The sequence below is a fragment of the Rhinatrema bivittatum genome, chromosome 2 (genome assembly GCF_901001135.1).
Source record: "Rhinatrema bivittatum chromosome 2, aRhiBiv1.1, whole genome shotgun sequence".
Classification (NCBI taxonomy): Eukaryota; Metazoa; Chordata; class Amphibia; order Gymnophiona; family Rhinatrematidae; genus Rhinatrema; species Rhinatrema bivittatum.
This window is the reverse complement of record NC_042616.1, coordinates 390727086-390739398: the sequence shown is the minus strand read 5'-3', so window position 1 is coordinate 390739398 and position 12313 is coordinate 390727086. Positions and strand designations below refer to the sequence as shown.

Genomic DNA, 12313 nt, shown 5'->3' with positions numbered 1-12313 from the left:
GTACGTGGGTTTTTCCCTGCACCCAAAACCCTTATTACGCGCATACAAACCCGTGGCAGCTTCAGCGCACCTTATTACATCCGCCCCCATAGTGTTTATTTATTTATTTTTATTTATTTAATAGCTTTTATATACCGACGAACGTTGGGAACATCTCGTCGGTTTATAGAGAACAGAACTGAGCAACAGGCTTTACAATTATCGCATAATTATATAAGGAACAGTAAAAACATACAAATAACAGAGTAGATTATACAAGAAATAATTAACTAAGTGGGATGCATGATTGAGGTTATCTATCTAAACGGGGGGGGGGGGCAAAGAAATTCTGATAAATAGGAAGGATATCAACATTTAAAGGCAGCATATATACACGTGTTTGGGAATAAAATGTTCTTATGTACAATATACAATATGCTGTCCTGGTAATTTCACTTTAAGGGGTGCAGGGGAGATGGGAGAGTGTTAGGTGAGGTGGAAAGGGGGTGGATAGGAGGTGGAAAGGATGGGGGGGTGAGGGAGGAGGAGGGAGGTAATGAATTGGAGCGGGGGGGTGCTAGTGACTGTGTGAATGTTAGGTGTATGAGTGTTTGAAGAACCAGGTCTTCAGGTTTTGCCTGAATATTTTTGGGCAGGTTTCTTGGCGGAGGGAGGTAGGTAGTTTATTCCAGAGTAAAGGACCTGCTAGAGAGAGGGCCCTTTCGTTTGTGGTGCGAAGTTTAGTAAGCTTGGGTGATGGGGTGTGTAGTGTAGCTAGATATTGTTTTCTAGTGGGTCTATTGCTGTTGTGAAAGAAGAAATGTTCTTTGTACCAGTGCATGTTCTGGTTGTGAAGAGATTTGTGTATTATAGTGAGGGCTTTGAAGGTAATTCTAGATGCTACGGGTAACCAATGTAGATGTTTGAGTACCGGGGTTATGTGATCATTTTTGTGGGTGTTGGTGAGTATTCGGGCAGCTGCATTTTGGAGGAGTTGTAAAGGCTGTATGGTGTTTTTAGGCAAGCCTAATAGCAAGGAGTTGCAGTAATCTATTTTTGATAATATGAGTGCTTGAATATGGTACGGAAGTAGCTGAGATGTAAGAGTGGTTTGAATCTTTTTAGGGTGTGCAGTTTGTAGAAGCAGTCTTTGAGGGTGTTATTGATGAATTTCTTGCAGTTAAGGTGACAGTCAATGGATACGCCGAGGCTTCGTACATGGGTGGGGAAGGTGACGTTAGTGGAAGGATTATTGTGTGTGTGTGGGGGGGGTCATAAGATGGGTGGGGGAGATGTTAGGGGGTGATATGAGGATGAGTTCTGTTTTAGTAGCGTTGAGGGCGAGAAAGTTGTTGGATAAGAGGCTGCTAATTTCAGAGAGGGCGGATTTCCAAGTTTCAATGGTTTTGTGTATAGAGTCTTTAACCGGAATAAGTATCTGCACATCATCGGCATATATGCCGATAAATAACATCGTAAAGGACGGATTCTTCAAATTACAAGTCCTAAAAAGACTGAGACCTCTCCTACATTTTAAAGACTTCCGATTAGTTCTACAAGCAATCATTCTCACGAAAATAGACTACTGCAACTCACTTCTACTGGGTCTACCTGCAAACGCCATAAAACCGCTACAGATGCTGCAAAACGCTGCAGCGAGGATCTTAACCAAGTCCAACAAAAGAGACCACATCTCACCCATCTTAAAAAGCCTACACTGGCTTCCCGTCAAATTCAGAATACTTTTCAAAGTGCTCTCAGTAACCCACAAGGCACTACACAACCTGGCACCACTCGAGCTCAAATTCCCTCTCCAACTCCACACCTCTACCAGACCAGTGAGACAAGCCTACAAAAACAACCTTCAAATCCCACCGATGAAGTCAGCATTAAGCAAAAGAGCTTTCTCCACAGCAGGTTCTAAAATCTGGAACACTCTCCCGTCAGATCTCAGATCAGTGCAATGCTCCACTACATTTAAAAAATGACTCAAGACTTGGTTATTCAACCAAGCTTTCCCTTAACATCAACTTGCGGAATATCCCTGCCAATGATCCCCTCCGTGGGAACACGCTAGAGAACTATATAGACCTTCTCTAGAAATCACATATTCTTTGGCAGTCTAATTATCTAACAACATTATAATACCACCTGTTTAGCTAGACTACATTAGGCACCGTACCTTTTAATTATGTTATTAACCCCATATATCTTAACCCAAGTTAATTCAACCTGTTCATTGTAAGACATTTACTTGTCATTGTTATTGTTGAGAATGTAAACCGAATTGATCAATAATTCTGTTATTGGAAAGTCGGTATAGAAAAATGCTAAATAAAATAAATAAATAAAAATAAAATATGAAGTGCGGAAGGTTAAGTTTAGCAAGGAGATGGCAGAGGGGGAGGCGATATATATTGAAGAGCGTAGAAGATAGAGATGAACCTTGTGGTACTCCTTGAGCGAGGTTGTGGGGCTTGGAGGTGGAGTTTCCTATTTGTACGCTAAATTGTCTTTCAGCTAGATATGAGTGGAACCATTGTAGAGCCAGGCCTGAGATACCAATGCTGCTAAGACGTTCTAATAGGATTTGATGTTTAATGGTGTCGAATGCAGCGGATATGTCTAGTAGAATGAGGATGTGTGAGAGACCTTTGTCAAGACCTCTCAAAATTTGGTCGGAGAGAGAAATGAGTAAGGTCTCTGTGCTATGGTGTTTGCGAAAGCCGAACTGTGAGGGGGAAACGATGTTGTTTTCATCCAAGTAGTCTGATAGCTGTTTGTTTATAGCTTTCTCAAGGACTTTTGTAATTAGTGGCAGGTTTGAGATAGGTCGGAAATTGGTGAGATCAGAGGGGTCAAGGGAGGGCTTTTTAAGTATGGGTTTCACAATAGCATGCTTAAGGTTTTTGGGGATATTGCCAAGTTCAATGGACTTGTTTATGATGTTTGAGATGGGCTTGGCGATGATCCCGGGGATGGAGAGGAGATGTTTTGTGGGCATGGTATCTGTTGGGTGTGTAGAGGGTCTGATTTTTTTTAGGATAGATTCGATTTCTAGAGATGAGGTTGAGTCAAATGATGAGAGATTAGAGGTAGATTGGTGTTGCGTAGTATCATTGGATGTTTGTTTGGTGGGGAAGCGTGACATGATGTTGCTGATTTTATTGTCAAAGAATAAGGCTAGTTCATCACATTTTGTCTGGTTGTCTATGTCTGTAGAGACCAATATGCAGTTTATGCAGTTCTTAGCTGCATGTCTCTTTTTCTCTCACACACTCATGCACCAAGCACACTTACATTCTCTTTTCCCCCTGCCTAGTCCTAACCTCAGGACTTTCCACCTTTCCCCAGACCCCAGTGTTCTCCCTCCCCACCCCCTTTCCCCTGCCAGCCAGATTCCACCAGCATCTAACCTCCCACTTGTTAAAACTGCTGCTGTTTCCTCTTCTGCATGGCCGACATAGGCCTAGCCTTCGCCTCCTGTATGGGCAGAGGCAAGCACATCCTCCTCCTCCTGGCCTGCATGGGCCAACACTGACCTCTTCTGCTTCTGTTCCATGTAGGCAAATTCAGCTGGCGCCTGCAGACCTGTGGCATTTTCCCAAAGACCCAGTGAATTATATGCAATCCCCAAGTCTCCTGGTGAAACCCAGAGAGTTCCCAAGTATGCTTAGCAGCACAAATACTGTAGCTATCACGCTCTGCAGCAGTCTTTGATTTGGGTATTCAGTAAATGAAATTACTATATAATTTTAGCTGGTAACATATTAAGGGGCTAAGTCTCTAAAGGGCACGCAAAAGATTCTTCTTGACATGTACACTAAAATTGTGCTTAAAATTGCCTAATCACTAACAGGTTCATTAATCATTTCGCGTTAAGGCCCTAACACACACAATAACTCTGTAATGTGAGCTTAAATTGCACAAAAAGGTTTCTATGAGCAAGAAAGAGAGACTCTGTAGAGACCAATATGTCACTCTACTATTTATACCACTATAAGAGGGGGCACTTTTAATTTGGAGTGGTGTATTAATCAGCTCATGAAGCGAAAAATAACACAGATGTGGTAAATTACCTATGCAATGCAGGAGCAGGGAAAGTAGCCTAATGATGCCCCCTTTTTTATCGTGGGCGCTATTTCCGCTATATTTATAGCATTTTGATAAATCTAGGGGTAAGTTATTGATATGCACCGTGTCCACACATTAAAAGAGCCACACTAAAGAAAACATGGATCTTTTTTCATGTGCACACTATACATATCAAAATCTCTTGAGCAAATTCCGGTTAGCACAGGGGGTCCCACTTAACCCCACTTCCAGATTTTGGCCGAACATGGGGAGGGGAGTGGAGGGTTTGACCACCACCTAACTGACATGCTGCTGCGGAAGCCATGTCTTGATTTGAACCACATGGGACTTTGTAGTCATATTGGTATTTGCTAGCTCCATGCAGTTCATACCACGAGATGGCTGGAGCAGCACAAGGGAGTCAGGACAGCAGTCGGCAGACTCCCATGCAGGTTAGTAAGAATATTGCTCCCTCCCGTCCACTCCGAATTGAATGTCCCTGATTCTCACCTGATCCAGAAACAAAGGCTCCCTGGGCCTCCATCTCTCCTTTCTAACCATCTAAACCAAAAATATCAACTTTGCCAAGCCTTTCTCCCCCTACCCATGAGCCCCGATTCCATCCTATGAATCCCCAGTTGAAAGTAGCTCTTAGGGACTAGTCCAGTGGCTCACTGGCAGTGCTGCACTTCCATGAGGAAAAGACCTGGGTTCGAATCCTGGCTCAGATCTCCTGCTTCTTGGGTTGGTGAGGTCTGAGGATGCTGTGGAGGCAGCATTCATACACCTTGAGAGGAGGGAATCAAAGTCTCTACACAATGACATTAAAGCAACACTTAGGGGGTTAGATTTAGATCACATTATTTCAGGATTCCAGATGCTTTGTGCTTGGCTACCAGATGAGGACTATTACTGCAATGATTGGAATAAAGGAAATTTGGAGAAAATATAAAACAGTGGAAAAATCCCTGTGTAGTTGCAAATTAAGGCTCATGGTGCCAGATCCAAGCTTTAGTTCCAATGTAACTGGATGCTCAAGAGAAAACTACAGGTCAAAAAAAGTGGTCCCTTCCCATAATTCCCAGCTTACTGACTGTCTTTGCTGGCAGGAGGGAAAGCTTTCATCTCCTTCCGGCATTGCTGTAGACTAAAAAATTGTGCTGGCTGGGTGGGAGGGGGCATCAGGCTTGGGGGGGGTGGCAGGAAAGGGAATTGGGACATAGAGGGATCAAAACTTTTGATGTGCATAACAAAGGGGATTAGAGCCTGGTTGGAGGGGAGAGGGAGCACTTCACATTTTGGTTGTGGGAAGGCATCTTCTTTTGACAAAGGGTAGAGAAATAAAGACCCCGGGGCCTTCTTCCATGGACTGGGGGTATGTAGCAGGCTGGAGCCCTGAGTTAAATGTTAGTGTGCGAGCCCTGTCGACTGCTAACACTTGACATGGTCCATTCCCTGAATTAGTACTAAATTTGCTAGGCCCCAGTGGCCTTGGTAGATTTAGCGGGCTTAGTGACAAAGGTGATGAGAACTAATGAGCTCATCACCCAATTTACATATGTGCATGCACACTTTTTTAGTATACACACGTCTGAGCTTTTTATCCCTGCTAAAACATTAGTGACTTGGCTCATCTCTTTGTGAACATGTTAAGTGACACAGCCCTTAATTCTTGATCCTGAGTCCTGTTTGAAGGGGGGTGCCACATGCAAAAGAGAAGAGAAGATTTTATCATTACAGCTGTGCAAACAATCAGCCTAAGGGCAGGTTATCTCTTTTGTGGGACATGGAATCTTTTAACCAGCAATGTCAAAGAAAATGAGAACACTTGACATTGCATATGAAACAGCTTGAAGATTGTTTAGGGCAAAAGAAAAAAAAGCTAGAGAAAAAGCACACATACTCTGCAAAGAGCTGGAGCGAGGGCTTTCAATCAGCAAATGTCAGCAGCATGCTAAAATGATGGATTGAAGCTGCGTCAGTCATAGCTGGAAGAAAATAAACTTGTCTGTTCTATAGGGCAGCACTGTATGTGAATGATGAACCTTAAAGAGCATAATTAATAGTCAAATTATGGAACTTTTAGCAGTGTGTCTGGAGAGCAGCCAGCAGCTGGAAACGCAATGAAAACATGCTGTCGGATTTAATTAAATCTCTTACATTTTCAAATTATCTGAGAAATTTATACTTCCTGCTCTGGCTCAGCCATAGTGGTATAGATTGTAAATGCTGTGCAGCCAAGGGAGTCACTTTTTTTTTTTTACGTGATTCATGGCACTTCTGCCAATTCTCTTCATAGTTCAGTGCAGAAACAGATGTTAGGGCATTACGTTCTGCTACATTTCCTTCCTCCCACCTTTTCTTTTCTTTTTTTTTTTTTGTTAAAGCATCATTTATCCAAACCTTTTACTGAAAACAACCTCTCAGCTGGTATGAGAAGCCAAGGGTCCTTCTCTGATATATCTGTCTGACTTAGAAATTGGCTATTCTAGGTGGAAGGCCTTGAGGAGGGAGTAATGAAAATGTGCATAAGTTTTTATTTGTACAAGGAATTCCTATATATATTTAGTTCAGATACATGTTGCCAAGGATTTAATTAGAGATTCTAATAATAGTGAATAACATGGTAAGCTGCTTACTTTAATTTCTGAATATTTGAGCTTATATAAGCTGATATTCATACATTAATGAGTGCTTGAATTTAGGGGCCTAAGTTAAGTGCCTGTTTTCAGCCATGCTTAGGTCCTAAGCTTTGGGTTGAATATAGGTGTCTAGCTTTAACTCTAGGTACCTAAACTTTGCAAGCTAGCGCCTAAAATCAGCCATAAGAACATAAGAACATAAGAAAATGCCATACTGGGTCAGACCAAGGGTCCATCAAGCCCAGCATCCTGTTTCCAACAGTGGCCAATCCAGGCCATAAGAACCTGGCAAGTACCCAAAAACTAAGTCTATTCCATGTAACCATTGCTAATGGCAGTGGCTATTCTCTAAGTGAACTTAATAGCAGGTAATGGACTTCTCCTCCAAGAACTTATCCAATCCTTTTTTAAACACAGCTATACTAACTGCACGAACCACATTCTCTGGCAACAAATTCCAGAGTTTAATTGTGCGTTGAGTAAAAAAGAACTTTCTCCGATTAGTTTTAAATGTGCCCCATGCTAACTTCATGGAGTGTCCCCTAGTCCTTCTACTATCCGAAAGAGTAAATAACCGATTCACATCTACCCGTTCTAGACCTCTCAAGATTTTAAACACCTCTATCATATCCCCCCTCAGTCGTCTCTTCTCCAAGCTGAAAAGTCCTAACCTCTTTAGTCTTTCCTCATAGGGGAGTTGTTCCATTCCCCTTATCATTTTGGTAGCCCTTCTCTGTACCTTCTCCATCGCAATTATATCTTTTTTGAGATGCGGCGACCAGAATTGTACACAGTATTCAAGGTGCGGTCTCACCATGGAGTGATACAGAGGCATTATGACATTTTCCGTTTTATTCATCATTCCTTTTCTAATAATTCCCAACATTCTGTTTGCTTTTTTGACTGCCGCAGCACACTGAACCGACGATTTCAATGTGTTATCCACTATGACACCTAGATCTCTTTCTTGGGTTGTAGCACCTAATATGGAACCCAACATCGTGTAATTATAGCATGGGTTATTTTTCCCTATATGCATCACCTTGCACTTATCCACATTAAATTTCATCTGCCATTTGGATGCCCAATTTTCCAGTCTCACAAGGTCTTCCTGCAATTTATCACAATCTGCTTGTGATTTAACTACTCTGCACAATTTTGTGTCATCTGCAAATTTGATTATCTCACTCGTCGTATTTCTTTCCAGATCATTTATAAATATATTGAACAGTAAGGGTCCCAACACAGAACCCTGAGGTACTCCACTGTCCACTCCCTTCCACTGAGAAAATTGCCCATTTAATCCTACTCTCTGTTTCCTGTCTTTTAGCCAGTTTGCAATCCACGAAAGGACTTTTTACTTTTCCTAGAAGCCTCTCATGAGGAACTTTGTCAAACGCCTTCTGAAAATCCAAGTATACTATATCTACCGGTTCACCTTTATCCACATGTTTATTAACTCCTTCAAAAAAGTGAAGCAGATTTGTGAGGCAAGACTTGCCCTGGGTAAAGCCATGCTGACTTTGTTCCATTAAACCATGTCTTTCTATATGTTCTGTGATTTTGATGTTTATAACACTTTCCACTATTTTTCCTGGCACTGAAGTCAGGCTAACCGGTCTGTAGTTTCCCGGATCGCCCCTGGAGCCCTTTTTAAATATTGGGGTTACATTTGCTATCCTCCAGTCTTCAGGTACAATGGATGATTTTAATGATAAGTTACAAATTTTTACTAATAGGTCTGAAATTTCATTTTTTAGTTCCTTCAGAACTCTGGGGTGTATACCATCCGGTCCAGGTGATTTACTACTCTTCAGTTTGTCAATCAGGCCTACCACATCTTCTAGGTTCACCGTGATTTGATTCAGTCCATCTGAATCATTACCCATGAAAACCTTCTCCATTACGGGTACCTCCCCAACATCCTCTTCAGTAAACACCGAAGCAAAGAAATCATTTAATCTTTCCGCGATGGCCTTATCTTCTCTAAGTGCCCCTTTAACCCCTCGATCATCTAACGGTCCAACTGACTCCCTCACAGGCTTTCTGCTTCGGATATATTTAAAAAAGTTTTTACTGTGAGTTTTTGCCTCTACAGCCAACTTCTTTTCAAATTCTCTCTTAGCCTGTCTTATCAATGTCTTACATTTAACTTGCCAATGTTTATGCTTTATCCTATTTTCTTCTGTTGGATCCTTCTTCCAATTTTATTAAAGATTGTTCTCTCCCATAGGAAATGAAATGGGAGAAATCAGAGCTAAATACGGACTTACCGAGCACATTCTCAGTCTGTGAATTCATGCTGAAATAGGGGCACTGCAGATAATGATATAGCCTTTTGATAAATATCTGTTATAGAAGTATATCCATTAGTAAATAAAGGTGCATCTTCATTGGGCACCCGTGATCATTTCTAATTTGGGTAAGATGTTTCTAAATGAGTCCTGCAGATAAAGGAGGGGTGCAGAAAAATCCAAGTCCTTCAGTTTTCCAAAAGTGGTATTTATTTTTATCCTTCAGAAAATACGTATACGTATACGCAGACGATGTCCAAGTTTTGATTCCTATAACAGGCTCTTTGGACTCAGCAATCAAATTATGGGAATCTCACCTTCAAACTATTAACCATCTCCTTACTAGCCTCAACCTGGTGTTAAATACTGCTAAGACTGAAATCCTTCTTATCACCCCTGAAAATAGTCTACACTTACAACAATTGCACACTATCTCCCACATCACTCATGCTAGAGATCTTGGAGTTATAATTGACAATCATCTGAGCTTAAAGAAGTTTATAAATTATACTATAAAAGAATGCTTCTACAAGTTACAGGTGCTTAAAAAACTCAAGCCTCTCCTATATCACCATGACTTCAGGACTGTACTCCAAGCAATCCTGTTCTCTAAGGTCGATTATTGTAACTCGATCCTGCAAGGTCTACCAGCTGTTACATTAAAACCTCTGCAACTACTCCAAAACGCAGCTGCAAGGATTTTGACCAACACTAAGCGCAGAGATCACATCACGCCCATTTTAAAAGACCTACATTGGCTTCCAGTTAATTTTAGAATTGTTCACAAATTCCTCACCATTATTCATAAAAACATCCACCACCAGACTCCACTAGACCTACTACACCCTCTCAAATTACACTCTTCAGCTAGACCTTTGAGAGATGCCTATAAGGGATCCCTTCATGTTCCCTCAATCAAATTGGTACAAAGATTATCAATCAGGGACCGGGCCTTTTCAACAGCAGGCCCCACCATTTGGAATACACTACCCCCAGACCTCCAACAGGAAACCTGCCTCATAAATTTTAAAAAGAAACTGAAGACTTGGCTTTTCGGTAGAGCCTTTCCTGTCTCCTAGACTATATTCTACTAAGATATTATTCAATCAGCTGTACTTCAATAACTAGCAGAATGTCATATAATCATGTTATAATGCTAGAGTTATTCTCCTGAGGTTGGCTTCAAGCCCCTTCTCTCTGTTATATCTCTCTACTTTGATTATCTGTCTCTTCATTTCCAATTCCAAGTTATTCACCCTTGTTATAATGTAACTTTTTACCTTCTGCTCCCAATCTGTCTCCTCTTTTGAGGTTTGACTAGTTACTGTTAATGTACTATCGTTCTATGTAAACCGAGTTGATTTGATCTGTATCAAGAAAATCGGTATATAAAATCCCTAAATAAATAAATAAATAAATAAATAAAATGTACAGATTTTTATTTCGAAAAGACTTTTGAGGTGTAAGAAAATGCTAAAACAGCAACTCAAAATGTCCCGTGACACGGACACTGTTTTTCGCCGAGGAAGGCTGTGTCAGGAGGGACAGAAAAACAATTGTTCATGCACTTTTATGGATTTCTCAGTGCTGGACTCCTGACCCCTCTAATTTTGGTATTGGAGATTCAGGCTGTGTGTGTGTGTTTATGGTGGATAGCAACAGAGGGCTTTGCTTGCTCTGTTATAGTTATGATGTCAATAGTGAGGAAGTGTGGTGATACATTTCAATTGAAATATGAACCTTTTAATTAGTAATTTGACTTTTTTTTTTATAACTAAAACTGTACACAGTCAAGTCATAGTTTGTTTAAAAAAATTGTATAAAGAAAGGATGTACTTGCAGATAATCTTTAAGTTCTTTTTAGTAATGTAATTTATAGAACCACCGTGTTTACATCCAAACCAGATGTCTCCGTTCTCTGCGTCTCTGTATAATCTGCATGCTCGTGCTTTTTTTTTTTCTAGACGAGGAATCTGACTGTGGACGGGGGCTATGGGGCATGGTCAGAGTGGAAACCCTGCAACCATATTGATGGCAGCACGGTGGGCTCCTGCCTCTGCCGAACTCGCTCATGTGATAGTCCATCTCCTGAGTGTGGGGGATGGCAGTGCGAAGGACCTAATGTGGAAATTGCCAATTGCTCCAGGTATGCTTGCTTTCTGTGTTTTCAGTTTTTCCGATGCATTTGAAATTCTTCCTTTCCCTTTATCTACATTAGCTATTAGCAACTGAAGCATCCACTCAATAAGAACGGGCAAAGAGTAAACATTTTCAATATTCAGCAAAATTTGCATATTTGTAAAACTACTCATCATTGACTTTCCACGGGCAAATTTTCATACTGAAGACCAAAGTTTTATCAGTTTCACAGTTTACAGGTTTGTTGGCCCCATTTCTTACACCCCCCACAAAAAGAATCAGCAGAGTGTGAATTGAACGAGGTTAGATTTTTCCATATGTTTGGTTTAAATTCTTCGAGTCGGCATTTGCAAATTTTTTAACAAAGACAGAAATGTCTACATTTTTCTGGAGATACAATCATGCATTGCTACAGAGCAATTCTTCTTAGTTAATAACATATTGACAAACTGTAATCTGACCGCCCTCTGCTGTTTGTAATTCATTTTCATTTTGCGACCTGCCTCTGGAAGCCTACTTTAGCATGCTAGAAACCAGTGGATAAGAACCTCTGCATTGAACTCTATATCCTTCTTTCACCACGAACAGCTGTTCTTCTCATGTCATGACAAGAATGTTATTTCCAAGGACAGGGTAGCAATTGACAGCACCTTCAGCCAGCATTACGTAAACATTGTCTGTTCAATTACAGCATAGCAAATAAAACCCATCACTATTAAACTGCAATGTACTCCATACACTCTACGGTACATGAGATGAAATAAAATTCATCTCTCCCTGGAGACTTCCACATGGCTTATGATACCTGTTTTTGTGAACTGGAATGATGCCTTTACTTTGCTTTATCACTCATGAGGAAATGAGTCATTTCAGTTCATGATTGCAATCATGTGTTAGACTGCAGGGATTTTTCAAGTTCCATAAACCTTGAATTTATATAGAGTTATACTATGAGTGCACACACACACACACATCATTTATATATACATATATACATATATATATATATATATATATATATCCCAAAAAAAACAACCCCAAAAAGGGAAAACGCACCAATGTGAAGATAAAAAACAATTTTTTTCAAATATTATCCATATTAAAATAAATGAGCAATGCCTGCTATGGTCAATTTATAAAAATCAGATACAGTACAATATGTTACAGCATATTTGTATTTTAATC

At 40.6% G+C, this 12313-nt stretch overlaps 1 protein-coding gene across 1 annotated transcript in view; it reads left to right on the top strand.

Annotated features, from left to right (window-relative positions):
- Positions 1-12313, top strand: part of SEMA5A (semaphorin 5A) — a 1250864-nt gene that overhangs the window by 1031862 nt on the left and 206689 nt on the right. The window contains 1 exon segment of the mRNA XM_029590025.1: positions 10954-11135. Within this exon segment, the coding sequence (XP_029445885.1) occupies positions 10954-11135 (182 nt within the window).